At 50.4% G+C, this 26204-nt stretch overlaps 12 protein-coding genes across 13 annotated transcripts; 7 read left to right on the top strand and 5 right to left on the bottom strand.

Moving 5' to 3' along the window:
• Positions 1-234: 234 nt before the first annotated feature.
• On the top strand, positions 235-1975 carry HMPREF1120_04357 (deoxyribodipyrimidine photo-lyase; the record flags this gene model as incomplete). Its single annotated transcript, XM_009158483.1, has 2 exons — positions 235-1376; positions 1423-1975. The coding sequence occupies 2 exons, from the start codon at positions 235-237 to the stop codon at positions 1973-1975; spliced, it is 1695 nt and encodes a 564-aa protein (XP_009156731.1).
• A 1391-nt stretch (positions 1976-3366) lies between these two features.
• On the top strand, positions 3367-4387 carry HMPREF1120_04356 (uncharacterized protein; the record flags this gene model as incomplete). The annotated part of the gene is made up of 3 exons (XM_009158482.1): positions 3367-4026; positions 4084-4211; positions 4267-4387. The coding sequence occupies 3 exons, from the start codon at positions 3367-3369 to the stop codon at positions 4385-4387; spliced, it is 909 nt and encodes a 302-aa protein (XP_009156730.1).
• Positions 4388-5028: 641 nt separating this feature from the next.
• Positions 5029-7368, top strand: HMPREF1120_04355 (glutamate carboxypeptidase II; the record flags this gene model as incomplete). The annotated part of the gene is made up of 2 exons (XM_009158481.1): positions 5029-5884; positions 5936-7368. 2 exons carry the CDS (start codon positions 5029-5031, stop codon positions 7366-7368), a joined length of 2289 nt encoding a protein of 762 aa, XP_009156729.1.
• Positions 7332-9714, bottom strand: HMPREF1120_04354 (uncharacterized protein). Its single transcript, XM_009158480.1, has 2 exons — positions 9303-9714; positions 7332-9252 (listed from the first exon to the last, which is right to left on the bottom strand). Exons 1-2 carry the CDS (start codon positions 9411-9413, stop codon positions 7516-7518), a joined length of 1848 nt encoding a protein of 615 aa, XP_009156728.1. The 5' UTR covers positions 9414-9714; the 3' UTR covers positions 7332-7515.
• Positions 9715-10325: 611 nt separating this feature from the next.
• On the top strand, positions 10326-10610 carry HMPREF1120_04353 (uncharacterized protein; the record flags this gene model as incomplete). The annotated part of the gene is made up of 2 exons (XM_009158479.1): positions 10326-10371; positions 10438-10610. 2 exons carry the CDS (start codon positions 10326-10328, stop codon positions 10608-10610), a joined length of 219 nt encoding a protein of 72 aa, XP_009156727.1.
• A 468-nt stretch (positions 10611-11078) lies between these two features.
• On the top strand, positions 11079-11415 carry HMPREF1120_04352 (uncharacterized protein; the record flags this gene model as incomplete). The annotated part of the gene is made up of 2 exons (XM_009158478.1): positions 11079-11184; positions 11249-11415. The coding sequence occupies 2 exons, from the start codon at positions 11079-11081 to the stop codon at positions 11413-11415; spliced, it is 273 nt and encodes a 90-aa protein (XP_009156726.1).
• Positions 11416-11554: 139 nt separating this feature from the next.
• On the bottom strand, positions 11555-13955 carry HMPREF1120_04351 (MFS transporter, DHA1 family, multidrug resistance protein). The gene is made up of 3 exons (XM_009158477.1): positions 13389-13955; positions 12083-13319; positions 11555-12015 (listed from the first exon to the last, which is right to left on the bottom strand). The coding sequence occupies exons 1-3, from the start codon at positions 13631-13633 to the stop codon at positions 11836-11838; spliced, it is 1662 nt and encodes a 553-aa protein (XP_009156725.1). The 5' UTR covers positions 13634-13955; the 3' UTR covers positions 11555-11835.
• A 546-nt stretch (positions 13956-14501) lies between these two features.
• HMPREF1120_04350 (agmatinase) lies at positions 14502-16240 on the bottom strand (the record flags this gene model as incomplete). The annotated part of the gene is made up of 6 exons (XM_009158476.1): positions 15913-16240; positions 15759-15855; positions 15632-15700; positions 15531-15567; positions 15097-15480; positions 14502-15036 (listed from the first exon to the last, which is right to left on the bottom strand). Exons 1-6 carry the CDS (start codon positions 16045-16047, stop codon positions 14502-14504), a joined length of 1257 nt encoding a protein of 418 aa, XP_009156724.1. The 5' UTR covers positions 16048-16240.
• A 358-nt stretch (positions 16241-16598) lies between these two features.
• HMPREF1120_04349 (uncharacterized protein) lies at positions 16599-17493 on the bottom strand. The gene is made up of 2 exons (XM_009158475.1): positions 17251-17493; positions 16599-17142 (listed from the first exon to the last, which is right to left on the bottom strand). The coding sequence occupies exons 1-2, from the start codon at positions 17429-17431 to the stop codon at positions 16610-16612; spliced, it is 714 nt and encodes a 237-aa protein (XP_009156723.1). The 5' UTR covers positions 17432-17493; the 3' UTR covers positions 16599-16609.
• Positions 17494-18158: 665 nt separating this feature from the next.
• On the top strand, positions 18159-19895 carry HMPREF1120_04348 (cytochrome P450 monooxygenase; the record flags this gene model as incomplete). Its single annotated transcript, XM_009158474.1, has 6 exons — positions 18159-18472; positions 18537-18567; positions 18624-18767; positions 18828-18957; positions 19037-19661; positions 19718-19895. The coding sequence occupies 6 exons, from the start codon at positions 18159-18161 to the stop codon at positions 19893-19895; spliced, it is 1422 nt and encodes a 473-aa protein (XP_009156722.1).
• On the bottom strand, positions 18931-22000 carry HMPREF1120_04347 (uncharacterized protein). The gene is made up of 4 exons (XM_009158473.1): positions 21686-22000; positions 21502-21624; positions 20243-21452; positions 18931-20187 (listed from the first exon to the last, which is right to left on the bottom strand). The coding sequence occupies exons 1-3, from the start codon at positions 21921-21923 to the stop codon at positions 20410-20412; spliced, it is 1404 nt and encodes a 467-aa protein (XP_009156721.1). The 5' UTR covers positions 21924-22000; the 3' UTR covers positions 18931-20187; positions 20243-20409.
• Positions 22001-23035: 1035 nt separating this feature from the next.
• Positions 23036-25858, top strand: HMPREF1120_04346. Of its 2 annotated transcripts, XM_009158472.1 has the most exons (3): positions 23036-24358; positions 24444-24783; positions 24850-25858. In XM_009158472.1, the coding sequence occupies exons 1-2, from the start codon at positions 23630-23632 to the stop codon at positions 24558-24560; spliced, it is 846 nt and encodes a 281-aa protein (XP_009156720.1). In that variant the 5' UTR covers positions 23036-23629; the 3' UTR covers positions 24561-24783; positions 24850-25858. The 2 variants fall into 2 exon arrangements, with proteins under 2 accessions (XP_009156720.1, XP_009156719.1); XM_009158471.1 differs by having other exon boundaries at positions 23036-24783.
• Positions 25859-26204: the final 346 nt, after the last annotated feature.

Here is a 26204-nt window from a genome sequence, read left to right as displayed (position 1 = left end):
TGCCTGTCCAACATTATGATACTAGTATCCGGCCCTGGACATCACTGGACTTTGATTTCCAATCCGACATTCCCTCTGCATGATGGACACTGGACATAGGCATAGGCATAGGTGAGCCCTGGGTTGACGTTCAGACTGTGCGAAACCTGCAAGCACAATCCTGAACCACATATGCCTCTCAAACGCAAAGCATGTGAGTACTCGTCTACCTCCGATCAAATCGTGCGGCATAAGATGCCACTTGCACCGCAACCGCCTATAAATTCGGCAAACGGAAGCCAGCATGGCATCATTCTTCGAAAATATTACCCTCCTGAAATGACCAACACCCGGGCGGTTGATTACATTTCTGGCCGCCTGGAGCGCCCCATCGATACACTGCACAGGGTGCTCCAGGAGACTTGTGCGGAGCGCAGTTTGGTGGCTGCGGGAGACTCTGTGGTGCACTGGTTCAAGTGCGACACACGGACTACGGACAACAAGGCCCTCCACCTTGCAGGGAAAACAGCAAGACAGCACGGAATCACCTTAATCTGTGTGTACCTCGTGTCTCCACAGGACTTCGAGGCCCATCTCACCGCTCCTGTCCGCGTTGACTTCATCCTGCGTAATTTAAGAGTATTGAGAGAAGATCTGGGAAAGTTGAATATCCCGCTGTACGTCGAAACAGTAGACAAGAGGAGGAATGTGGCCACCAGGTTATTGGAGCTGTGCATGAGCTGGGGAGCGAGACACGTGTTCTGCAATATTGAATACGAGGTGGACGAACTCCGAAGAGAGGCGGATCTAGTCAAGGCTTGTTTGGCCAGAGGAATATCCTTCAATGCCATTGCGGAGAGATGTGTGGTTGAACCAGGAAAATTGAGAAGCAGCGCTGGCGGTGCAATGTCTGTCTACAGCCCGTGGCATAGAAGATGGTGTGCATACCTCAACCAATATCCAAATGAGCTGGATGCTATTCCAACTCCAGATATGAACCCCCCCGACACTCGGGAAAGATACCCAGATCTATTCAACTGCAACATTCCAGAAGCTCCTTCATCCAAACGGTTATCTGAGCAAGATAGTGTCAAGTTCTCTCTGATGTGGCCGGCCGGAGAACACCGTGCGAAAGCAAGATTGGACAGGTTCATTCAGGAGAAAGCACGCGAATATCATAACGTGAGAAACATCCCGTCTTCCAACGGCTCTTCTGTCCTGAGTCCTCATTTGGCAGCTGGCACACTGGCGGCACGCACTGTTGTCCGCGAAGCCAGAGATGCAGCACCAAACAAGACCTTGACCGATGACCGAAACCAAGGACACTCCATGTGGATTGGAGAAATCGCATTTCGGGACTTCTACACATCAATCCTCTGTTACTGGCCCTATATATGGTAGGTCGCGTCCACGTTTTGAGGAAGCCGGCTGAATCCTGCGTAGCATGAACAAACCCTTCAAGCCAGAGTACAGCAACATCGAATGGCGATATGACATGGATGAGTTTAGAAAGTGGACGGAGGGAAGGACGGGCTTCCCCCTCGTCGACGCGGCGATGCGTCAATTGGCTCACACGGGCTACATGCACAACAGATGTCGCATGACTGTGGCCTCATTTCTGGCCAAGGATCTTCTCATTGATTGGCGGCTGGGTGAAAAGTGGTTCATGGAGCACCTTATCGACGGAGATTTTGCATCTAACAACGGCGGCTGGGGGTTTTCTGCCAGCTGCGGTGCTGACCCGCAGCCGTACTTTCGCGTGTTTAACCCCTTGCTTCAGAGCGAGAAGTTCGATCCCCAGGGAGATTATATTCGCAAGTGGATCCCGGAGCTGGCGAACGTTACCGACGCAGAAGCAATCCATGATCCTTACGGTCGCGGATATGCCAAAGTAGCCCAAACCAACGGGTACCCGAGACCCATGGTAGATCACCGGCAGTCACGCGAGCGGGCTTTACTGCGATACAAGGCCGGATTGGGTAGAACCACAGCGTGAGCTGAGTTTGAACCTGGTGGAAGCCCTCCAGAGCGCCGACTGTGGAGCGTAATCACAGTTTAGATTTTTTTGAGGACCAGCGAGGGTCAAAGAAGGACGGAACTGAAGGGGCCGACATGAACTGTAGCGACGGAACTTTGGAATGTTTGGAGATGCCCAATGTCGCCTAGCTGGATGCCAAGTGGACTTTAAATGAGCTAAGCCTCATAGCCGCAAACCTTATCTGTCCAAGCCGTCACAGCGCCGGAAACCTGCCGGGAAAACCGGGACCTGGCATTTGTTGTGTCGCAGCCTTTTGCCAGGTCTGTGACGAGGAGATCAGGCCATCAGCAATGGTTGTCCGCAGCCATGGTGATGGGCACACGCATGCGTCTGATCATGAAACGCACACTGGAGACTCAGCTGAAGCAGGCCAAGGACCGGTCCTGTTGGAACCTACCAGGGTCTCGGCTCCCATGTGATGCATGTCGGACTCGGCACGCGACACCGTCTTACGTGGCTCGCTCGACTGACAAGCGGATGGGGATTGATAGGTAGCGACCCAGCAACAATGACCCATCGACTGCAAGCCGGGCCAAGTTATGAAGGGTTCCATTCGAGACTGGGTCTGTGATTGTACGCGTACGCTTCGATGGAGCACGTACCGTAGTTCCTGGGATTGAGGACACCTCAATAGGAGTCGAATTGCAAATGTACCTCTACATATAGTAGGACATGGGATCTTCAGAGGATGTTTGCAGCCACCCTTTGCAGCTCCTGATATTGCTTGACGAGCGCCCCTGAGTAGACAAGTTCTCTCGCTTGAGTTCTGTCTCTGCGAGTTAGCAACTGTGTGTTGCAAGTCTATCGTCTGCCACCGCTCTGCGTCGTCATTTTAGGGGTGTGAAGATTCACAGGCGAGATCGCCTACTAAGACTGGCACCCGGAACTTGGTGGCTTCTCCAATTATTGAGCCTGCACTACCGAATCGCTCGGCTCCGCCACCACATCATCATCACCGCATTTGCAGCTTTGCAGCGTTTTTCCGCCCGCGAGGCCGCCCAAGCTGAGGTCTGCGATCTCGGTCGCAGCCCAAGCCTCAACTTCCTCTGCCGCTGTGCACATAGTCGTCCTTGTTGACCAGGGGTGTTTTCTTTTGCCAAAGCGGGTTGAGTGTACAAGCTTTGTTTTATTTTTATCGTCCACCGCCGGCGACTCCTAATATCCGGCCGAGTCCGCCGTCTTCTTCACCATCTCGCGAGCACACGACCACTTGCCTTTTCTGGCCCCGAACACCACCCTCACTATATTTGGGCTGATCAGTGTCCTTGCTGGCCAAGGAACACCATCAGTGCACCAGGTGATTGCTCACGGTTGGCTCTAACAAATATGTCTTGCTGCACACCGGAGCAATGACATTGCACGCTGCGACAAGGCTTTGCCTGGCTGTTCTCCTCCTTCTCCTTCCAATCTACAATCATCGAGTCTTCGTGCGGGCCGATGCCGACTTTCTCGACGTCCGGACAAAGCTAGATCGAGATCGCAGTGGAAAAGGAGGAGACCCAAAGGACAAATACTTTCACGAGTCCACGTTCCATCCTCATTACGATGGTCGATTTGCCGCAGCCCAGATCGGCAAGGAGGAGCGCCTACCCCATCTCACCGCACTCATGCAGACTTTCCTGGCCACCATGGCGGACATCGGTGCTGAGACATGGATCATGCATGGCACCTTGTTGGGTTGGTGGTGGAACCAGAAGATCCTACCGTGGGACTCGGACATTGATGTACAGGTTTCGGAAACCACCATCGCTTTCCTGGCCAAATACTACAACATGACCGAGTACCATTTCAGACTGCCCGGTGTCAAAGGGGGCCGGACTTACCTTATGGAAGTGAATCCGCACTACACCATACGCGGCGTCGAGGACACGCTCAATGTCATTGATGCAAGATGGATTGACACCGACACTGGCTTGTTCATTGACATCTCTACCGTTCGACCAAACTATACCGCAAGGGCTGAAGGAGTTGAAGGAGCTCTGATGTGCAAGGACAAGCATCACTACTTGGTAAGTGAACTTCGCTCGGCGGAGTCTGTGCGCAACTGTTGCTGATGCCCATTCCAGGAACAAGACATATTCCCTCTGCGAGACAGCTTCTTTGAAGGCATCCATGTGAAGATACCATTCGAATATGCCGCGTTACTAGAACAAGAATACGGGGAGAAGGCGTTGACACTCACCACTTTTGAGCAGTGAGTACCCTTGCACATTGCCCCGTCGGAGGTCGCCACTAACCTTTGTCTCCAGCCACAAATTCAATCATACGAGCAAAATATGGGAGCCCATCCAGGATCCGGTTCCTGGCCGAGGCCCAGGGCGAGGGCCGAGACGACACGGTCGAGTATCTGGAATGTCGCCAGCTTCTTGATTTTCAGACGTCAGCTCTAGGCCTCTTTGTCCATCTTTGGCATAGCGACGGAGTTTGGTCTTCATGATCTGTACCTACCACAAAATGGTCCACAGAAAGGCAGTATATACCGGTGAGAGTACGGGACCAACAGCAAGCAGCAACAGTTCTCATATGTCCATGGTAGATGTTGCCATGCGAACACGCGAGACCAATTTCTCGAGTTATGTACGTACATCAATGACCGATGTAGAATGTTTAATCATGGTAATTCTAACAACACTCGTTTTTGAAAAGGGGCCAAGACGCAATCTAAACTTACCTCTTATTCCTCATCAGCAATCATTGAAGAAAAGATTGCTCTGGTCTGGCACCTCTATCCCTAGATCCTCGTTGCGGACAAAAGCAAAGACGTAGAGCAGATATGTTCGCATTTTGGAATTCAGTTTCACCCATGATGGCAGAAAGATGGCTTTGTCAGGGAACACGTCTCGGCCTACTTTCCTTCTGGGTTTCCGGAGGTGACGATGTCATCGCCATCGAGGACCATGATTGCGCTATAGTATCGTATCAATGTGAGAGTCTTCGGCAGAGTGGGAAGAACGGCTTCAGTCAAGTTCGTCGTGAGCCTCGACTCCTTGGGAGGGGGGAATGCCATCGCCATGAATGAGCGAACGCCCTTGATATCAACAGTGCGGGTGACTCGTTCACCACACGGTTTCCGTCACTCGACCGTGCGCCGCTTCTGCACCATCGCACTGGGCAGCACTCTCGTTGCGATCGTGATATGCTTTCTACTCCCTTCTGCTATTCTGCCTCGAGGTGACGACTCTGTCGCTTCTTATCTCCCCTGGTTTAGACCATATCCGCGCTCATGGCCGCACAGCAATGGTATTTCCTTCGATGAACTCACCGAGATCCTGTCGACAACACCGGACGAAGACAAGATACGTTCATGGAGCCAGTACTACACGGCCGGTCCACATCTGGCTGGAAAGAATTTGAGTCAGGCCATATGGACTCGGGAACGATGGGAAGAGTTCGGGATCAAGGCGGAAATCGTGGCGTACGATACTTACATCAACTATCCCGTTTCGCACCGATTGGGTTTGCTGAAGGGCGATAAACTGCAGTATGAATGCAGTTTAGCAGAAGACGTGCTGGAAGAGGACCCGACTACTTCTTTGAAAGATCGTGTCCCCACATTCCATGGCTACTCTGCCAGTGGGAATGTCACAGCACCGTATGTCTATGTCAACTTTGGGACCTTCCAGGATTTCGAAGACTTGCGGGCAGCCAACGTCAGCTTGGAGGGAAAGATTGCTTTGGCCAAATATGGCGGCATCTTCCGTGGCCTCAAGGTCAAACGTGCCCAAGAATTGGGGATGGTCGGCGTCGTGATCTACTCGGATCCGCAAGAGGACGGCGAGATCACCGAGGAGAATGGATACAAGCCATATCCCAAAGGGCCTGCGCGGAATCCGAGCAGCGTTCAACGAGGCAGTACGCAGTTCTTAAGTATGTCTACTTGAGCTCCGTCCAACTGACACTTGCTAACAGGTGTGGCAGGCACGCTTCCCGGCGATCCTACGACCCCTGGCTATCCCTCCAAGCCGGGAGCGCCTCGCGTCGACCCTCACGGCTCCATTCCCCAAATTCCTTCGCTCCCCATTTCCTACCGCGACGCGCTTCCACTGCTTAAGGCGCTGAACGGCCACGGTCCGAATGCGACCTCCTTTGGCAAACATTGGGAAGGTGGTGGGCTCTCCCACAAAGGTGTAAACTACAACGTGGGTCCGTCTCCTAAGGGCGTCGTCCTCAATCTGGTCAACGAGCAAGAGTATGTCACAACGCCCCTATGGAACGTTATTGGAGTGGTGAACGGGACGATACCCGACGAAGTCATTGTTCTGGGAAATCATCGTGATGCTTGGATTGCAGGAGGCGCAGCAGATCCCAACTCAGGCTCGGCGGCCCTCAACGAGGTCATTCGGTCGGTTGGCCGAGCGCTGGAGGCCGAATGGAAACCTCTCCGCACCATTGTCTTTGCTAGCTGGGACGGCGAGGAATACGGTCTGGTGGGTTCAACAGAATGGGTTGAGGAATACATTCCGTGGCTCTCGAAGAGCGCGGTCGCTTATCTCAACGTGGATGTGGGTGCGCGAGGGAAGCATCTCAGGGTTGCGGCGTCGCCATTGCTGAACAAGGTCATCTACAACGTCACTGCTGCTGTACCATCGCCAAACCAAACCACCGAAGGACAGTCCGTGGGCGATGTCTGGGATGGTCAGATCCGAACCATGGGCTCCGGAAGCGACTTCACGGCATTCCAGGACTTTGCAGGGATCCCCTCCTTAGATATTGGCTTTGACAGTGGTCCCAAGGACCCGGTCTATCATTACCATTCGAACTATGACAGTTTTCATTGGATGGATACATACGGCGACAAACACTGGCATTACCATGTCACTATGGCCAAGATTTGGGCATTGCTTGCTGCCCAGCTTGTGGAAACCCCGATTTTGTCTCTGAGCGCCGCTGATTATGCCAAAGGGCTTTCGGCCTACCTCGAGGACGTCAAAGAAAAGGCCATGGAGTACACGGCCATGTCGGAGTTTAGTTTTCATGAGCTCGACAAAGCTACGGCGAAATTCCGCAAATCCGCGGCGCACTTTGACGAATATACGCACAGCTTGGCGCAGAGGCTCGGCGAAAATGTGCCCTGGTGGAAATGGTGGAAGAAGGTCAAGCTCTTTTACGAGGTGCGCAAAGCGAACCAGAAATACAAGGCCCTCGAACGACAGTTTCTTTTCCCCGGTGGTTTGGACAACCGGTCATGGTTCAAACATGTCGTTTTCGCCCCTGGGCGGTGGACTGGATATGCTGGGGCAACCTTCCCTGGCCTGGTGGAGAGTTTCGAAGACCGGAATCTCACAAACGCAGAACGATGGGATCATATCATCAGGGAACGACTACACGCAGCTACAGATTTGCTCAAGTGATCTACCAACGAAAATTGTTATGCACATATGTGGGAGCGGACTCCGCTATCTGGGTCATGAGGTTCGGACAATGTGGTGTTCTTGACCGCTTTGGTCATATATCTGGACCGTGACTATCTGAACAATATATGCTTTTCTCTCAAGGCTTTAATAGTAACTCGTGCCTCCGGCGCCCAAGCCACTTCTCGTGGCACCAAGATCACTGCTGTATCTCCTCGCTCCGTGAGGAATGACTCCCGGACCCAAACCGATGGGACTTGCGATCCGATGCAGATTGAGGCTGTGACGCCGGGCTGGAGTGTAGGAATCCCTAGTAGTCGACCTTGTCAACGGCCCGGAGCCTGGCAAACTCTCGTCTACAAAAGGGTCCTCGCTAATAACACTTCCAGAAGGATGACGAGAGTGGGCTTGGGTAGAGGGGATGGCCGACGTTTTTGCGTCGTTGTCTTCGTCCTCCTCAAACTCGTTCTCCTCATCGTCATCGTCGTCGCCGTCCTGGTTTGCACTGAACCCCTCCATTTCCACCAGCGACCATATAGGAACAGCGCCGATCATGGCGACCGTAGCCAATGTCCACCAAGAAATGACAACGTAACCCAGGTCAACTCCGGCAGTGAAGGCGTTGCCGGCAAGCGCAGGTCCAGCCGCTCGGCCAACAGCCGAAATGCTAGTTGCAACACCATTCAATGTACCCAAGATCTTGAGACTAGCGGCGCTGTTCGTAAGCAGGATTGTCGAGCATGGAAATGCAAAAATGCCGCAAAACCCCTTGACGAGCATCAGCAGCAACATAACTCCCTGCCTTGACGAGTCTGTAGGCAATAATGCAGTAAACGGGGTTGCAATGTAGACGAGGGGAAAGGTGAGTGAACACGCCTTCAGACAATTCAAGACCCCGAATCGCCGTGCAAATGATGGGAAAATAAAGAACTGGACGAGCATGCCAAAGATGCCGTAGACAGTAAACAAAAGACCGATTCTGTTCGAGTCAATCCCGAATCCACCGGCAAATTTCAGTGGCAGGTGTACGTTTGGGTCCCGAAGGGACTGGACAGGGTAATGCATGAAAATCGGTAGCAACTGGTCATAAGCCACCGAATGCATGGCAAGAAAGGTATAGACCACGAGGTTGATGTTTGACTGCCTCGAGAAAACTTCCGACCACCCAGACGGCTTTTGAGCAGGCTTGGCTGCTGACGTTGCGACCGGCGAAGACATCTCGCTTGAGGCGCCAGGTAGGAAAGGATCGGACTCATCTGTAGAAAATGCCCGCACGTGTCGCTTCTTCCGAGTGCATGGTGCGGTGATCAACTTTCCCAACAGCAGCCCATAGTCCCGTCTTGACTTTTTGTCCTCCAATGTTTCGCGGAGGAAAAGAAAGCCAGCCGATATTCCGCACAAAAACAGGATGCTGATGAGGAGGTTGGGTAGGGCAAAGGGATATTCTTTGAGTAGTTTGAACTTCCCAAAAAGCTTGGGGTATCGTTCGGCAGGATGGACCAGCGAGCCGCCAAAGGAAGGCCCAAATATGCTTCCGATATTCCAGACCAGCGGCATGATGCTAAATGCCAATGGCTGCAACTCTTTTTGTGGTACCAGTTCCGCGACCGCCGTTCTTATAATGCCCACATTGCCGTTCGACAGGCCTTGGAACGACCTCGTTATGAATGCCCACGTCAGATTTTTCGAGAAACCGAACAAGATACTGGATATCATGGTGCATGTCAAGGCGAGGAGGATGACGGGTTTTCGACCGAACCGATCGGAGGCCCGTCCCCATGCTATGCCGGTCGCACATTGTGAAAGCGAGAAGGTGGCAGACATGAGACCAGCCCATCGAGCGACCTTGTCGGCGGGGACGTTGAAGGACTGTATCATTTCAGGCTTGGGGCAGTTAGCATCACACACAACAACGACTTGACAGCCCAACTCACAATGTAGGGGTAGACCGAGGTCATGGCCACTGGCTCTGCGAAGCGGCATATTGCGAGAATGAGCAACTGCTGCTTGGGCAGCTGGAGTGCCCGCTTCTCTTCCTTGACCATCGCTTGAGGTTTGAAAAGCAGCACGATCGCGCCATGGAACTCAGCGTACGCGGCGTAGGAGTGTCGAGAGCGTAGGAGGCGACGGTGAGTGATGATGACGGCAAGAGAGGGCTGGGCTGTCGGCGAGGGAAGGGCGCTCTCGTGCCGTGTTTCCCACTGTGACCGCGTCGAGTCATTTTTAGTTAGTAGCGGTGAAATCCTCTCCCAGCGTGATCCAGTAAAGTCGGAGGCTGCAGAGGCGGCAACGAGCAAGCAAATAGGTGCCACAGTGAGGGGTAGGGAGGGTCATGCATAAGGTAAGGGTCCATGTCAGCTGTTGGAGAAATCCGTGCCGGGCGGGCAGATCAGCACTACATATATTGTAGGAGACGGTAGTGGGACACTTCATTAGCTTGAGGCAAAGTCTCTCTCGCGGTCGTCAATCACCTACCAGAGGATGACCGAAAATCAGGAGTCGTGTCTTTGGGATACCTCTTATGCGAAATGAGGCTGGCCGAAAGTCCGCATGCATATACATACATACAGAACCATCAACTGTCTGTCGTTGGGACGAGGGCACGGGGACAGTCACTTGTGTGCAATACCCCACACATCGAAAGATGCTTGATTGCATGGAGTGAGCGGAATCAACCATCTCTCGTTTCCCAAGAGTCGGAGGGATCAGTGGTTGGAAAAAGAGGTTCCGAATTCGATCATCTGGGCTGTCTTCGGGATCATTCTGGGATGTGCATGAGTGGGAACCTGGGATCGTTTACCACATTGGACTAGGGAGCTGAAGGCTACGTCGCTAGTCTTGGAGGCAAGAAGGCAGGGTTACAAAGACATGTGCGGTCCAGGTCCAATGCTCTCTTGGTTGATTTGATGGTGTCGACCTTTGCTCAACTCTCGCTCAGGCCAGTGTTCTGAAAGACGATGATTGATACTCATCATCCTTTTGTCCCGTCTTTCTATGCCAAAGGTAGGTAAGGCTCATGATACAAGATGGCTGGAGGGGTATGGAGACACCAGTGCTGACGTGCCGCAGCTGTTGAGGCCGCAGGGGGTGCCCCTTCAGGCTATCCCGTTCCCGAATGGAGTCTTGAAGCCAGCGAGGCATCGTTTGACAGGAATGCAGCCTCGGTGGCCATTCTTTCGCTGACCTCTCCCGGAGCTCCTATCGCGCGGTCCAACCAAGGCTCTCGGACCCTGGCCTGTTAGGCGAATGATTTCTATGCCCAAATCCGAGACCAGCGTCCCTCTCGATTTGGCTTCTTCGCCGCCATGCCCAATCTGCTGGACACAGAAGGCTCGCTCGACGTTCTGCACGCAGACGGTATCACCTTATTCACCCGGTGCGGTGACGGCAATTACTATCTGGGTCACAAAGCGTTCGAACCCATTTGGAAGCCCTCAACGCCCGCGCCACCGTGGTGTTCGTCCTTCGCACACACCCTGTCGACACGAAAAGGGTCAATGAAAACTTGAAACAGCCGGCGGTGGACTATCCTCACGAAACCACCCGAACCGCCATGGATCTCCTCATGTCGCAAAACCGCCAGCGTTATCCTCGCTGCAATGTCATTCTCGCTCATGCGGGCGGAACGCTGCCGTGGATAGTCCCCCGGGTGTCAAACTGGCGTCGTGATCTTTCTCGGGTTCAGATCGGCAACGGCATCACCTAATGACATGATCAGGGACTTTCTATCCTTCTACTTTGACATTGCCCTTTCAAGTTCTCATCAGGGACTTGATCTGTTGCTGAAGGTGGTCGCGTCCGACCACATCCTATACGGTACGGCATTTTGGCCTCCAATCGTACTACTTTACCTTTTGACTGACTCACACTCTCCGTACAGGTTCTGACTTTCCCTATGCTCCTCAGACCAGTGCCTCGAACTTTCGAGTTGACCTCGAATCACGCCCTACGGACCAAGACACGAGGGCGAAAATCTACTATCGCAATGCTCTGGACCTGATTCCGAGATTGAGACACTACCTTCACGAAGATCACAGCAGGCTATGAGTAGTGCCCGAGTACCCAAGGCCGTATCAAAGCACAGCGGCTAAACTGGGACGGGATTGGACGGAGCTGGAGGAGCCAAGTCAGCGGCAAAGAATTGGTCTACACCTTATGATCTATGCTAGTATTGAGAAAAGGACATGGACAAGGTACAGTAGAGCCTTACTTCCGGAATCCAAGTACAAGTACAAAGAACTAATTGGTGTTACAGCAGTTCGAGTTCCCCTAGGCGTATACCGATAACTAAGCATAAAGGTACTACTGTATGCTTCAAGATTCCGCAGGAGAGACATATATGTTTGCATTGACCAGGCCGAAGTATGGCGCCATCCTCGCTGGTACAGACAAGGAAACCATACTATAGTATTGAAAATGGCGGCTTGATCGATCGGTCGATCATAAGGAGATACTAGTACTATTGGCTCAAAGAGCTGCATCGAACTCTGGATTGACCCAAGCTGGTACACCACTTATCAACCTGATTTTCCCGCCATAACGATGAAGGAGAGCGAAAATAGGAAGCGCGCCGAACAAGACGATCAAACCCTGTGCCGCGAAGCACCAAGTCCAGCCCGAGGCAACTTGCCAAGGTGAGATAAAAAACTATGAGTCTGTCAGTACGTGGTACGTGATACGAGAGCAGGCTGTGCGCAGGGCACACAATACTTACCGGTTCAATGAAAGCCGACATGTTGATACATACGGCGTAAAAGGTAACCATGCTCATACTCTGCAAGGGATAGCAATCGACGATATAGGTGCAAACCACGGTATTACCGATCTGGATACCTGCTGCGAAGAGGAAGAAGGCCACTTGTCCCACGATCCAGTGATATCCCTTGTCGATGCTGATACCCCAAACGATAAGTCCGGTTGCAGTCAGTATAGCGCCGGGATAGATCAACCATAGTCGCATTTCAGGAATCCGGGTATGATTATTTCTCTTCGCCAGTTTCATATAGACATAGTCACTGAGCTGTCCACCCAGGACAAATTCGGCGAATAAAGTTCCAAGGAGTAGTCCGATAAACAGCAGCCCTTGTATTTGTGGCTTATAGTTCGGATATGCAGCTGGTAACATGGTCAGGATACTTAACATCCACCAATACCAGAGGAAGCAGTATATGAACACTGCAATGAAAACCGTAAGCATTTTGAACGTCAGGAGAAATCGGAACGTGGAGTGCCATAGCTGAGGATGACGAATCCCTGGGATCGGTCTTAGATTGATGAATGGAAGTTTCTTGGTCCGCGGCAGATCCGGAGTGTCGGCGTCAGCATCGTCTGTCTGATGTCGAGAAGATTTGAAGGCTTCAAGTTCAAGATCCGTGGGGTCGCCTGCACCAGATAATACAGGAGCCGCGGGGCTTTTCGAAAGCATATAGTTTCGCGGGTAAAGTGTCTCTGGCATGAAGCATAGCTCGAGGATAAGGAGAACGCCGATAAAAATAGCCATAAGCCACTGGACCCATTCCGCCGAAACGATATTCATAAAGCCGCCGATGATCGGACCGACGAGTAATCCAGTATCGATAGCAAGGACCCAAAGCCCGATCTTCTGGCCTCGCTCGTGGTCGTAAAACATATCATTAATAATAGCCAAACCGACGGTGGATGCTGGAGCGGCACCAAGCCCTTGGAAAGCACGAGCGGCCATGTAGGTACTGTATGTTTGAGCCTTGGCCGCACCGATTGTTGAAACGAGTAGAATTGTTGTTCCGACAATAAAAACGATCCGGCGTCCGATCGTATCGGCGATGGGTGAGAAAATGAGCGGGCCTAGTGCGATACCCAATGCGGGAATGGCGATCGTCCAGTTGGTTTGCGCATAAGAAATATTGTACTGTTCCTGCAGTTCCGTAAAGCTAGCGATGGTTGTTGTCGTGAGATAGGTAAGGAGAAAATATCTTTTGAACGAATGTGTTAGCTTCATTGAGAACTTGGTAGCGGATAGTAGGTGGGCGGAGGGGGCGCACTTGAGCATGACCACCGCCACGATGCAATGCTTTTGGAAAATGGTCCAGTTCAGGGGATCAAGAGGATCCGAAGTGGGTTGGGGATGGACACGAAAGCCGTTCCTGGTGACAACGGCCCTTCTAGGTTGATTTGATGCGTCCGTCTCCTTCGCCGTAGCAAAGTCGGTGGGTTCTTTTGTCAGGGATTGAATCATGACCTCCTGACCACCAAGAGGCACTTTTTGCTTTTCATTGATTCCCGCCATGGGTGTGTGTAACAACGACTGGGACGAGCAGGGTAATGGTAAAGGATACAATGGTCGAATCAACGAGCGACACCACCTTGAGAAAGAGCAGGCATTCAGCCAGCTTTATAGAAAGCGATGACCTTGTCTTAAAGGAAAAGATAAGAGAGAGGTCAATCTTGCCTTCACAAGTATCAATGTGTCTGCGTAGGGTATACTTCCTTATCATGGGCATCCCTTCCTAAATCGCAGTTGGTATCATTACGGTGTCCTTCGGAAATGACGGTGTGTTTCGACACCGTTTATCGACATCAAATGTGATGATTCCAGTCATCCTGAGGTTCTTCGGGCCATTCAACCATAAAATGGCCAGAACTAACTAGTACTGGGTACTCCGCAGGTCACAAATTTAGCTACTGTAAGGTGGAGCCAGACTCCCGAGATAAGCCAATCTATTGTCATTTGCCCAACGGCGCCCACGAGCCGCCATCTATCCGGATCTTTATATTAAGTTCGGCAAATGACTTTTCTGACCTTGGAGGTCCATCGCCGCTCCTCCTCTAGTTTCCCATTCGGGGTTGGTAAGTTAGTACAGTAGGCATTTTTCCTCACATTCCGCCCCACTTGACAGATGGCGATTCTGGAATATTGTTTACCCGTGCGGGTCAGTTACCGAATACCTGGTATCCTCTTGCTTAACGACCTGGATTGGGAATCAGGAAACGGGGTCAGACGAGTCTTCTCTAAATTCCAGACCTACGTATTGTCGATGGACCGGTTTTGGCTTATCATCGAGACATTTCTGTACCGGAAAACACAGAGGAAGGTTCTTTGACATAGAACTTGCCTCCAAAGATTCTACCAACACCCTGTCCTTCAGTCATGTCTTCTACTTCTTTTCCATCACATTTTCAAGCACGTGAATTCTGTCCTCCCCATCTCCTCCTGCAATCATCTTCCCATACTTTTGCTCCCACATATCGGCAGCTTGCGCCGTCAACGGGCCCCTCTTCACCATCAATGTCAACACCTCATACAGAACATCTGCCGCTGCCATTGTAGTCAGCTCGGCATTGGTGTCGTACGCAGGAGCAACTTCCACCAGGTCGGCTGCCACCAAATTCACGCCTTCAAGGCCGCGAATAATTTCTCTGAATTCGCGCGTCGACCATCCGCCGGTTTCGGGCGTACCAGTAGCTGGTGCGAACGCGGGATCCAGGGTGTCAATATCGATGGAGAGATAGACGGGATTTTTGGTGCCTACACGCGCCTTGATTTTGTCAACGACGCCTTGCGTCCCCAGAGTATCTATCTCGCGGGCCTCCACTCGCGTAAAACCACAATATCCATCGTTTTCGTAGTCAGAAAGCCCAGAGAGTGTGGTACGAATACCGGCGTGGATATTGGTGTCATTGGCGAGAAGACTATATCAATCGGAGTCAGAAAAGTACCTCAACTTCGAGTTATCATTGGAAACTCCTTACCCTTCTTGGAATGCCCAGTAGAAATAGGTGCCGTGGTTGATGGCCGCTTGTTTAGAAGGAGCACCACCAAAGACTTTGGGCTTCCATGTATCCAGGTGCGAATCGAAATGGATAACAGAGATCGGACCATACGCTTCGTTCATACTGCGAAGCAGCGGGAGCGTAATCGTGTGGTCACCGCCCAAAGTAATGATACGAGGAAGGGTGCGGCCGGACTTGCTGACTCCTGGTTCCCGCGCCATAGTGGCAGGCGCTCGATTCAGGAGCAAATTATGTGCCTGTTCGATCTGCTGAAGCGCGTATTCGTTGTCGTAGGATGTGACGGGGATATCTCCGCAGTCGAGAATCTTGCCCCAATTGTCAAACGGGTTGGAATTCAGAGGCCTGACGTTCGATTAGTTCGGTGGAGATAATACATCATCCATCGTTCCTACACATTATAACCACCTGTGAATCCCAGTTTCCGGGAGCCTACAAGACATATGTCAGCTATTGGTCTCATAGGAGATAATAAAAGGAACGAGTCTAGTAGTACCTTGTCTGATGCCGTTGGGACCAAACCGTGCTCCTGGTCGATAAGAGGTCCCAGTATCGAAAGGTGCACCTGGCCGTCATTAGCGATTGTGCTGCTCAGTGCTCACCAGGGTTGCTGCTTTCCTCACCTATGAATGCGATGTCAAACTTTTCATCATCGCTGGCCAGGCACGGGAAATACGGTAAGCGGGCGAATGTTGAGATCCCACTGAAGACTGAGTCGGCCTGGACCGGGGGTTCAGCAAGAATTCTCAATTCTGTGGCGGCTGGAGCTCCTCGTACCTGTTTACTTGAGTCCCCTGGTATTGTGTTATACCAAAGAGACTGGTGAGGCCCTTGCATCGTCGTCTGGCCATGATAACTATGGGCAACGGCACAGCTGGCACAGGCCAGGGCGACAAGGGATGGAGTGTACATGTTGCGACCGAAAAGTGTGTCAAAGAACGAGAACTTCTCTTCCTTAACAATCAAGAGCAAGAACACTCAGTCAGAGCAGTCCGGGCTTGCGTGGCTCTTTCTTCGAGCCCTGGCTTACACAGCTTATATGGTTCGAGACGAGAAGCATACTTTACTTTACTAAGTACTATTATTTATGCACCGAACTTCGGGCGTTGGGCCCATGGTTGAGAAAGCTGCACACATGGAACCGAATAGTCTCCCAGGGTTTACAGGGATTATTAGCGCACTTCTTTTGGGCCAGATTCTGATTTGTGGATGAAAGCGGAGTCTTGTCTATCAAACCAAGTCTCCACCAACCACCTCCTCAACCTTCCCGAATCGGCTAAATCAATCCCTGTCATGCTAAGCTAAGTTAGACATCATCCCAGAAAATCTGCAATCTATCTTGCTCGAGATGGACTGCGAAGCCTTCGGAGGGTTCAAGGTTGTGACCATTAACACCGTCTGATGTCTATGACTATGGAAAACAACATCCACCCCCGAAAGACGCAGCAAACGCATCTACAGCGTTGTGGACCCTTCAGACGTTAGTCGTATCTTTGCCGAGCTCTTCGATAGCACAGACGATATAAGTTTTTCCGAACGCTTCCACCGTGTCGCCATCTTTACATGTCCCCTCCCATTCCAGTCGACCTTTTACCCCGTGAAAGTAAGAACTCATACAGGGCAGGCTCTCTAAACCCGACCACTCCCCAGTCTGGTACAATGTGGCCCAGGAGTTTCGCGTTTTGTCCCAGCTCTCTCGTGTCGCACAGAAACCCAGAGAACTGCCGGGGCCTTCTCCGCCTTGGAGGCCAATAAAATTACCTCCAATCTTCCCTAGAAAGGTCTTTCCGTCCTCACTTCGCAATATCCATGCTTTGGGAAAGTTTTCTCTGCCGACCGGGACCAGAGACCGCCAGGTTTCCTCATAGGGCGTCAAAAGCCCAGTTTCGGGGTTGACCATGCTACCTGTCTCGATGCTGTCGGTGGCTAGAGATCCAGGCTGGAAACAGCCGATGTCCGGCTCCGTGGATCCTCGAGAATCGATCCAATGAGTCCACTTGAAGGTTACTGTTCCAAACGTTAAACGTTGGCCAGTCTGTAGCATAATCGCCATCAAAAATAGTCGCCAGTAGCTGAATCTGGACAAGCGGAATTGCAAGATGATCAATTACTCACATGGTGCTTCTGATAGTGTCTGCCTCTGCCCAGCCATGGCCCAGTCGATCGACCCGTTGTCCTTGACGATTCGAAGGTCAATGAACCAGCCGCCCAGGTTCATGACCATTGTGTCCGTCGGCTCATTCTTCTCTCCTGGAATCCAGCGCATACCTACGCGAGTGGAAAGAAGGCTTGACATTTTCTAACCGAGCGACGATCGGAGTAACCTAGGTTGCCAAAAAGAAGGTGAGTGATTATTATCATCTGTTGGTCAGGTGCGGTGTTAATGATATTGACACAAAGACAGCAAGTCTAGGCTGATAAGAAGTGATGCTGCTACTTACAATCTGTGAGGGCGAACGATCTTCCTGGCAGTGCGATTTGTCATTTTCATGGCTAATCAATAGCCTCATGTCTCTCTCTGGTTCTAGAATCTGCAACGTCGGGTACCAACCTAAGTTACCTGGTAGGTACCTGACAGTAGTACAAACTGTAATTCCACAGTCAACAACTAGGTCATTACAAAGTTGATCCTCGTCGCCCCAAAGAGACGTGGCCACAGCAAATCAAGACTTTGGAACGTCCTGAATGTGGGCTCTCCTTCTGGCAGCTTTCCGCAACGTTTTCTCAGCGCGGGGTCTAGTCCCGAGCTTGAAGCGGCATATCAGGTGGATACGGAGTACGGCTTCAGGATCAGACACATGGCCTCCTGAACCTTCCCAAACAGGTAGTGGTTGCGCCCTTCACCTGTTCACGACTTATCTCCCCTTTCCTGCCCGTTGGCGTGTGTGCGAGGGCTTATCATCCCCGCCATGCATGGCCTGCTCTCAACTGTGGCCGCCAGAATACATATCTACTTCGATAAACTCACTTCGAACACTATCTTGTAGCAAGGCAGCCGTCCAGATTCCGGCATTGCTACAAACATGGGCGCAGTTCCGATTGTGCTCTGCGCATGGCTGCTCTATGTCACAATTCGCACCATTTTGGTCTACAGGACACAAGTGCCGGGCCCGTGGTACTCAAATGTCACAAGTCTAGTGCAGAAGTACTATGAATTTACTCGCCGTAGACGGTTGTGGATTCATCACCTCCACAAGGTGTACGGACCCGTGGTTCGATTGAATCCGAATGAAGTATCGTTCGCCAATTTGGACGGAATGAAGGAAATATACCAGAGTGGGGGAAGTGGTTATGACAAGGCGAGCTTCTACGACCTTTTCATGCAGTACAACTGTCGGTATGTTGATTGATACATTACAAATTCGCAATATCTGAGCTGTGTTTGACCAATGTCGTGATAGGACCATGTTTTCCATGCTGAAAAGGAACGATGTATGTCTACCTCTATTATGAATCAACAATTCGAGAGAGTTAATCATTGTCTACAGCACGCACGACAGAAGAAGATATTTGCTGAAAGATACTCGATGACAAACGTCCTTTGTCCTGACGTTTTGGATGGGATCCAAGTTCGCGCAGCAAAAGTGTTGCAAAAGATCAAGTCGTCGACAGATTGCTGTCTGGATGTCTATGTGCGGAAGCAAACCCTCCCCAACTTTTTAAGGCTATCGTTCTAACTGAAGAGTCTGAAGGTCACGCTTCATTGTTACGCTGTTGACTGCGCGTCACACTTTCTTGCCAACCCGAGAGGCTTGAACACACTAGACGATGTGAACGACTTTAAGATGATGCAGGAGCTCTCATACCATGACACCCTGAGGCGTAAGAATTATTCCCAGCGCTAGAAGAGACACCCTTCATTCACTGACTGAAATGGTCTTTTAACCTTTTTTTTTTTTAGAAAAGCTGATGGAACAATATTGTCCTCCTCTTGACAAGATTGCAAATATCTTCCGACCTGCGCCGTGGCCCTTGACCAAACATTTTATCCTCGAGCGAGCGCGAGATACACAGCTGAATGGAACCTCACTCGTCCACAGCCTGCAAGCCAAGTCCACCGAGCTGGACACCGTCCAAATAGCTGCGGAATGCCTTGACCACTTGGCAGCTGGGATCGACACGACGGGCGACGGGCTTTGCTTCCTGATGCACGAACTTTCGTTACCCCGATCTGCGAAGATTCAAGAGTCCCTATACGAGGAGATTGTGCAAAACCCTCACGTCAAAGCCACTGACTTGCCCTATCTCGATGCAATCGTCATGGAAGGTCTGAGACTCTTTCCGCCCTTGCCCATGAGTTTACCACGATCCGTACCGGTCGGTGGCAGCACCATTTCCGGGTACAAGCTCCCCGGAGGGACGACGGTCAGCTGTCAAGCATATTCTTTACACCGACTTAATCCGGACATATATCCCGACCCTGACGCTTTCATTCCTGAACGATGGCTAGAAAAAGAGAAAAGGGTGGAGAGAAACCGGCTCTTTTTTGCCTTTTCTGCAGGAGGGAGAGGCTGTATTGGAAAGAAGTTTGTCCCGTCCTCCCTCTTTTCATACGGGAAATTGATTACTAATGCTGCTGTAGTTTGGCTCTGGTGGAAATGAAAACCTTACTGCGGGAGATATATGGAAAGTTCACAACCCGGCTGTCTCCTCAGTTCACCGCAGACATGTCTATAGACGATCAGATCATTGCGTCACGACCGAAGGATCAGACATGTGTGTTGAAATTCGAGGAGCGGATATCTTCATCTAGCCAGTGATTGTCAAAAAGACTTGATCTCTGGCTCTTGCCTTGACATTCGTTCCGGACATTCAAGTAGCTGCATATGTACGAAGGTGCAACTCCAGAACATTGATAAGATGCCGGCGTGCCCAGCAGGGAAGTTGTGCATAGTGTGTTTAGAGACATGGGTTTCGAGAATTGGAAGATTGACAGAATTGAGAATAGCATAGATCGCTTGCTCGGCCAGGCTGTCATGGGTAATGATGTCTCTGCCTCCCTCAACATGCCCAGAGATTTTCCCTAGAAGGTTATGAAACTAGAGCCCGATTCTACTCGGGAGGTCAGGTCATAAGGTCACTCACATTTGACAGCATCGAGGCTTACCTGCTGTGTGAGACCAGATCGAAGGCACCATCAATGATGAATCCTTCGCGAACATTTTCAAGTCCCAAGACTTTTCCATAACACTCCGTGCATGATGGATGTTCTGAGCACCAATCAACTGCTCCAGCCCTTGGAGATATCCGGAAGCCGCTGCTCTGCTTTCAGGACTATGGGCCTCGCACCCTGCCGTAAATAACGGCATCACCATAGTGATCCACGGACGACCTCCTTCGCCTTTGACCATCTGCTCCGCGCAATGAAGGATATTGTGAACGCTGGCCTGAACTCTCAGAAGGTCGATCCAACAACCTCCGATAGATATGAATTTGCGTTGCATAATGATACGCTGCACTTGACAAGGCAAATTGATGAGCTTCGACTTCAGGTGTGCTTGCATGTAGGGCGCGCCTCAGAGGGGGCGGATCACGTTCATGACGTTCAATCATGGCATTGAGCTTTCGTAATAGGTCTTCTCCATGTGGGACACGAGACTGCCGAGGCTGCTGTTCAAGTTGACCTATCGATAGCAAGATCGGAATGAGCTCTGTGCTGAAAGCAAGAAGTTCGTCGACAAAGTGTTCTCCCGACGTCGTCAACATCTCTGTACGAAGCCAGTCATGCCCCCATAGGTTTGAACACAATGAAGCTTGGATGGTGATGCTTAAAAACAAATTACCCCATAGGAGTGATGATTCGCGTTGATCGTTGGCAACTTCGGAGATGGACCAGTCTCGAACGGCCATCAGAGCTCTGGCGCCTTTGAGGTGCACGATCCAGCTTTTCGACTGTGTCCGACCGCCATATATCTCTCCGAGACACAACAGAAGCGTCGTGGGAACAAGAGAATCATTTTCGGGGGATGTCGAGATGGCCTGTTGTAAACTTCTGAAGCTGGAAGAGGAGAATTGTAACATCATGGTCTCCGTGTCTGCGCCCATAATTGAGGAGAGACCGGAACTGAGACAGCTCCGGCAGGCAAGTGCAAGTATCGACCACATGAGATGTGGCGTCTGTAGCGACATTGGGACGAGCTCGGTAAGAACTCGACGACAGATACTGTCGTGGGAAGAGAGAAAAACTGAGCTCAGTTTAACAAAGTGGTCAAGCAAGAATCGATCAGAAGGATTCATATCAAGTGTGAGGAGCTCTTGATATCGACGAAGAGGAATGCCTGGTGGGTCGGGTTTGATATGACGGTTCGCCAGGTAAACTTCAAGCCATCAATCAGTCCAGTCGGTGACCATACTTGAAAGACTTACCTTTGGGCGATTGGGCCTGGTCTGACTCTGCTGAACTATCCTCGCTTGCGTCAGGTCCGGCAGATGCGATCACCAACGAGTTCACACCATCGACGCCGTAGATGAAACCGGTATTAGGAGTGGCTAAGCAAGGAAAATTGTCAACAGGCAGGTATTCTGAGAAGAGAAGCAGATCTCAACTGACTTGTTCTTGTCATGCTTATATCTAAGCACTGCCCAAATCTGGATTTCCTAAAGTTTCTGCCTCCCCATGAAAGCTTGACGGTATACTGACAATGAAGACTCAGCTCCAAGCAGCGCGCACAAGATGGTCTCTCTTCGCTGCACTTCCTGCGAAGTTTCTTACAGGGGCCACATCCATATCTCGAACGGGGCCGAGAAAAGGAATAGCGAGATGGTCGTTGAGTCTCTTTACAGTCCATTGGATTGATTCTGTAGTGTTGCGACGGCGGCAAACGGACCTTGGGAACTTGTGTCGAGAAATGCACTGAGAGGCAGGAGTTTTGGCATTAGTAGTCGAGTGATAAGGAGTCGGATATTATTGGACCGGAGCGCGTATCGATAGTTTACGTTACGGTTACCTGATAGGCTAGCACCGTCATAAGGTCACTTGAAGTACGCCGCTTTTACTGACTTGACCTCGCCTCTTTAATACTTTATACTCCATTAATTCTCGGTTTTAGGTTGTTACATAATACGGTCACCTAAAGGTTACACGGGCTGTGTGACCGCAGAAGGATGCTCCGCTGGCCCTCGGCAATTAAGGGGACCTAAAACCCACTTCCAAACCTGCACTTAGGGCCTGCTCGGCCCAAGCATTTCAAACCGACAAGGAGTAACCGCGATTCACACGGTCCGTCACGTATGTGAAGAAGCCCATAAAAGGCGTAAAAATCGAGCTCCGCGTTAGCGTCTTTTTCAAATCGACAGATAAAACTGCATATCGGACACGCAGTTTAAAATAGCGGTTAAACTTGGCGATTTAGAGGCGCCGCGTGACTTTTTAGAGTCGCTCTCGAGAGACTATAGAGTTATAACTTATCGCTATATGCTAATTTCCTACTAGTAGCTTTTTTGTGTAATTTTACTTCTTCTCCATAACGATTACGTTATACGCCAAGAATCAATTAAACTGGCATATCGCGGTCTCGAAACCGTATCTACCTAGGTACTTGCTAGTTGTCGGTTTGAAATGCTTAGGCCGAGCAGGCCCTTATATCTGTTCCTTCTTGTCACGGATGGTATGGTTGATATACCCAATACCTGGTATCATGCTGTACATAATATTGGCACCACGTGACTAGCACGTGCTCCGACAACGACAAAGGCTTGGCACTATCTCGGTGCCAGACTTACTCGCGCTATCGAGCGCAACTCTTTTCATAGTCCTTGGTCTTTGGAATTCATATCATAACACGCACATACGCTTAGTTCGTACCTCGTAGCGGTGTCCGTAATATAGCCTCACCCTATAGGTAGCCTTGTTGCTCAGTCACAACCTATTTGTCTTGATGATGTAGAAGAGCCCCTCAACAGCGCAGGTAGAGGTAGGTATCGAAGTTATGCGCACTTTGGCACTGATGGGCCGCTCTTGCACAATAAGGGCCCATTCTTTTTCAGATATTGCGTGCTTTCAGCTAATCCGCTTCCAGCATTCTGAAGTCTGCCGACGACGATACATCAATAGCCTCTCAGTGCGGTCGCCTGCATCAATAAGGTTTGCTATCGCATGTCTGAGTAACTTGCAGTAATGTCAAACGATAGGATCTTGTTACAACCCACAGACGTTGGCTTATTGGCCGCATCGGATCCAGATTAGAGTGAATTCTTGGGCAGCTCCAGCGGCGTCTACTTTATTAACACGGTATTTCAAACCTTTGGTTAGATCCCTTCTGAAGACGACGACGACGCACAAGAGCCGGATATTGTGAAGGACTACTTTTTCGTCTCTGAGAGCTCTAATCAGCATGACCAGCATATAACATCTCCTCTCCCAGGGACCGCGGCTCCAGCTTCCAGGACGATTTACGGCATTCCAGACCAAGGACTGGGCTCTACACCGGATGAACAGCTGGCACGAGAATTGATCCAGACCTACTTTCGTACCTGGCACCCTCTTCTTCCCTTCATGCACGGTCCGTCACTTCTCAATAGTTTGGAAGCACTCTACAGCAACTCCTCCAGACAAGGGTCCTCATTCAGGAAAGCTTTCTCTCAGATAGCCACATATCAGTGCCTATTTAACATCAGCTCCATATGCAATAGTACCGATTCTGGGGTGCTGCCTGCCGAATGTCAAATCCGCTCAAGCATGACCCTATTGACTTGGGCGGGCTTCATCGCTACGGCTCATAATATGGCTTCCTTACAATCCTTAATAGCTATACAGCTATACCTTGTGTCGAGGATAGAGCTACGAGACGCAGCCACCGTTGGCGGACTTCTTCTCCGTGCTTTGATAGCCGCCGGGTTTCATCGCTGTCCATGGCGCTCTCTGCACATGTCTTTACACGACCGTGACATGCGGAAGAGAATCTTCTGGAGCGCTTATGCAATTGATCGATTCCTCTGTCAGGCACTTGGGATGCCCTTTGTCTTGGGGGAGTCAGACATTGACATCTGCCCTCCTAGTTCAAACGAATTACACCGACCCGTGCAGTCGCGGGGTCAGCAGGCAGTTTCGGTGGAACGGGTGCTGGCTCATCTCCCTTTGAACCATCAAAGCTTTGGGCGGGGCCAAAATATCGCTCAGTCTGGTCAACCCTCTCCTGAGCTTGACCAAACCCCCTCAGCCGTCGTTTCAGAAACGGGAGGCCAAGATGTACTGTTCATCAAATTCGTCGCGTGGTCCAAGATCGTGAGTCAAATTCTCTCGCTGTTCCACAAAGCGATTCGACACCGAGTCATAAGTCGAAACAACGTTCTTGAACTGACTTCCCGAGTTCATGAATGGTGGAATTCTCTACCTGATAACCTTGAAGATGATCAGAACGGTATTCGATACAAGCCCCGCTTGGGTCCCTTTTTCAAGTTTCTCTATCACCAGGCGATCATCTTGATCAACCGGCCTTTCCTCTCGCTACCTCATACGAATCCAGACTGCCGTTCAAGCCTTTAAACCAGCATTAATGCGAGTCGAGCCATGCTCAGTGCTGCTCAAGAACATATGAGAGAAAACCTTTTCCTCCCTTGGGCAGGCTAGCCTGCCGGTATCTGGACCGCCGGCTTGGTATTGGCTCTAGCTTGTAAGTTGAGGGTGTTCCCTGTCTGGAAGGCTTTTCCGTGAGTGCAAAACAGTTTTCCTATCTCTTGCTTTTGGCGATGTGGCCAGCTGATATCGGGGATTAGTTACTTGGAACAGTGTATGTCCCTGCTGCAGGGTATGAAAAAGAGATGGCCAAATGCACATCGGTGCTACATGTCGATAGATGCCTTGGTAAACGCATTGACGTCTGATAATTCCACGTCTCCAATCAGCCATCACTTTTCGCCAACCGAAGGGCGACTCGGCTTTCGAACGCCTACCGTAGCTGAAGATAGCGGCATCCTTGAGACGGATATTCAACATCCAAAACGACAGAAACTGGATAATCCGCGAGGTCAGGAGCATCCATCGTTACATGGAACCCATTCTGAAGAAAATGCCCTCAAGGAAATACCTCAGAGATACCTACATCTTCACAGTCCTGTGAACAACAATATACAGACAGATGTCACCACCAGGCCTCTTCGATCTCCCGACTACACTGAGGCCGATTTTGATATTGACGTCGCACAATTCGCCAACCTTGACCGGTCTCAAACCTTGTTATTACCAATTATGGAAGGCGATCTTTCAGACTCAACCGGCGTTTTCGGTAGTTTGAGCTGGGACTTCTCTGCGCCGATGATGGATCCGTTATACCAAAGAGATCGGCACTAGCATATGACCCGGGCATTTGAAAGAAGCCAGATATGTCCAATCATTTACCTGGCCGTTTACCAAATGAGACCTTGCTCAAAATCTTGGGAAAGACCGAACTTTCCGGCCTGTCTGACGACTGCCGAGCTTCCTGCTCCATCCGATAAACGCGCGAGTTGGCCGTCGCAAGCATGTTCTTCAATACATGGTGTATAGCCCGCTCTGTCACTTTGTCTGTCCTCGTTCCAGCCGATTCTCCCTGAATTATTAGCCATGCTGCTGCCTTCGGGCTCCGGGGATGGTGGCAGGAGCCCAGTTGAGCTCGCTGGAGTCGATGTGTTTGCCATTGCGTCCGAATCCTGTGCACTCCAGGCCCTACTACCCTGCTCTATAGTACCTATCAATCGGTACCAAGACTTTTTATATAATAGGTACTAAGGAAATTTCGAGCGCCCGTATCGCTTAATATCTATTAAGTAATCTCTTTTTTTTTTTCGAGATAATCTATCTTTAGACTATCTACTACTAATATATAAAGTTTTAAGTAAATTAAAGTATTATTTATTAATTAAGAGCTAAAACTCTAATTATATAATTTAGTAATAGAAGAGTTACTAAGATTTTAAATATTTATTATTAAAATCTAAAAATAATAACTCTTCTCTAATAAAGTATAGCTAGTTTCTAATATATTATATCTTTTAAAACTAGACTTAATTTTATTAATATATCTATTAATCTTATTAATTTAATTTATTAACTCTAATATTATAATATATATCTTACTCTATTAAAGACTTAA

Source organism: Exophiala dermatitidis (genome assembly GCF_000230625.1).
Source record: "Exophiala dermatitidis NIH/UT8656 unplaced genomic scaffold supercont1.4, whole genome shotgun sequence".
NCBI classification, from domain to species: domain Eukaryota; kingdom Fungi; phylum Ascomycota; class Eurotiomycetes; order Chaetothyriales; family Herpotrichiellaceae; genus Exophiala; species Exophiala dermatitidis.
The sequence above is the reverse complement of the archived record's forward strand: the minus strand, read 5'-3'. Positions and strand labels throughout refer to the sequence as shown.

Coding starts and splice junctions, on each gene's coding strand:
- HMPREF1120_04354 (XM_009158480.1), bottom strand. CDS start 9,413: ATGGTCAAGGAAGAGAAGCGGGCACTCCAGCTGCCCAAGCAGCAGTTG. Junction 9,253..9,302: donor CCTCGGTCTACCCCTACATT/GTGAGTTGGGCT, acceptor AACTGCCCCAAG/CCTGAAATGATACAGTCCTT.
- HMPREF1120_04351 (XM_009158477.1), bottom strand. CDS start 13,633: ATGGCGGGAATCAATGAAAAGCAAAAAGTGCCTCTTGGTGGTCAGGAG. Junction 13,320..13,388: donor GTGGCGGTGGTCATGCTCAA/GTGCGCCCCCTC, acceptor TTCGTTCAAAAG/ATATTTTCTCCTTACCTATC. Junction 12,016..12,082: donor TGTCGGCTTTCATTGAACCG/GTAAGTATTGTG, acceptor ACAGACTCATAG/TTTTTTATCTCACCTTGGCA.
- HMPREF1120_04349 (XM_009158475.1), bottom strand. CDS start 17,431: ATGTCAAGCCTTCTTTCCACTCGCGTAGGTATGCGCTGGATTCCAGGA. Junction 17,143..17,250: donor GACACTATCAGAAGCACCAT/GTGAGTAATTGA, acceptor CGTTTGGAACAG/TAACCTTCAAGTGGACTCAT.
- HMPREF1120_04347 (XM_009158473.1), bottom strand. CDS start 21,923: ATGGACTGTAAAGAGACTCAACGACCATCTCGCTATTCCTTTTCTCGG. Junction 21,625..21,685: donor TATAAGCATGACAAGAACAA/GTCAGTTGAGAT, acceptor TTCCTTGCTTAG/CCACTCCTAATACCGGTTTC. Junction 21,453..21,501: donor CCAGGCCCAATCGCCCAAAG/GTAAGTCTTTCA, acceptor GATGGCTTGAAG/TTTACCTGGCGAACCGTCAT.
- HMPREF1120_04346 (XM_009158471.1), top strand. CDS start 23,630: ATGCACGGTCCGTCACTTCTCAATAGTTTGGAAGCACTCTACAGCAAC.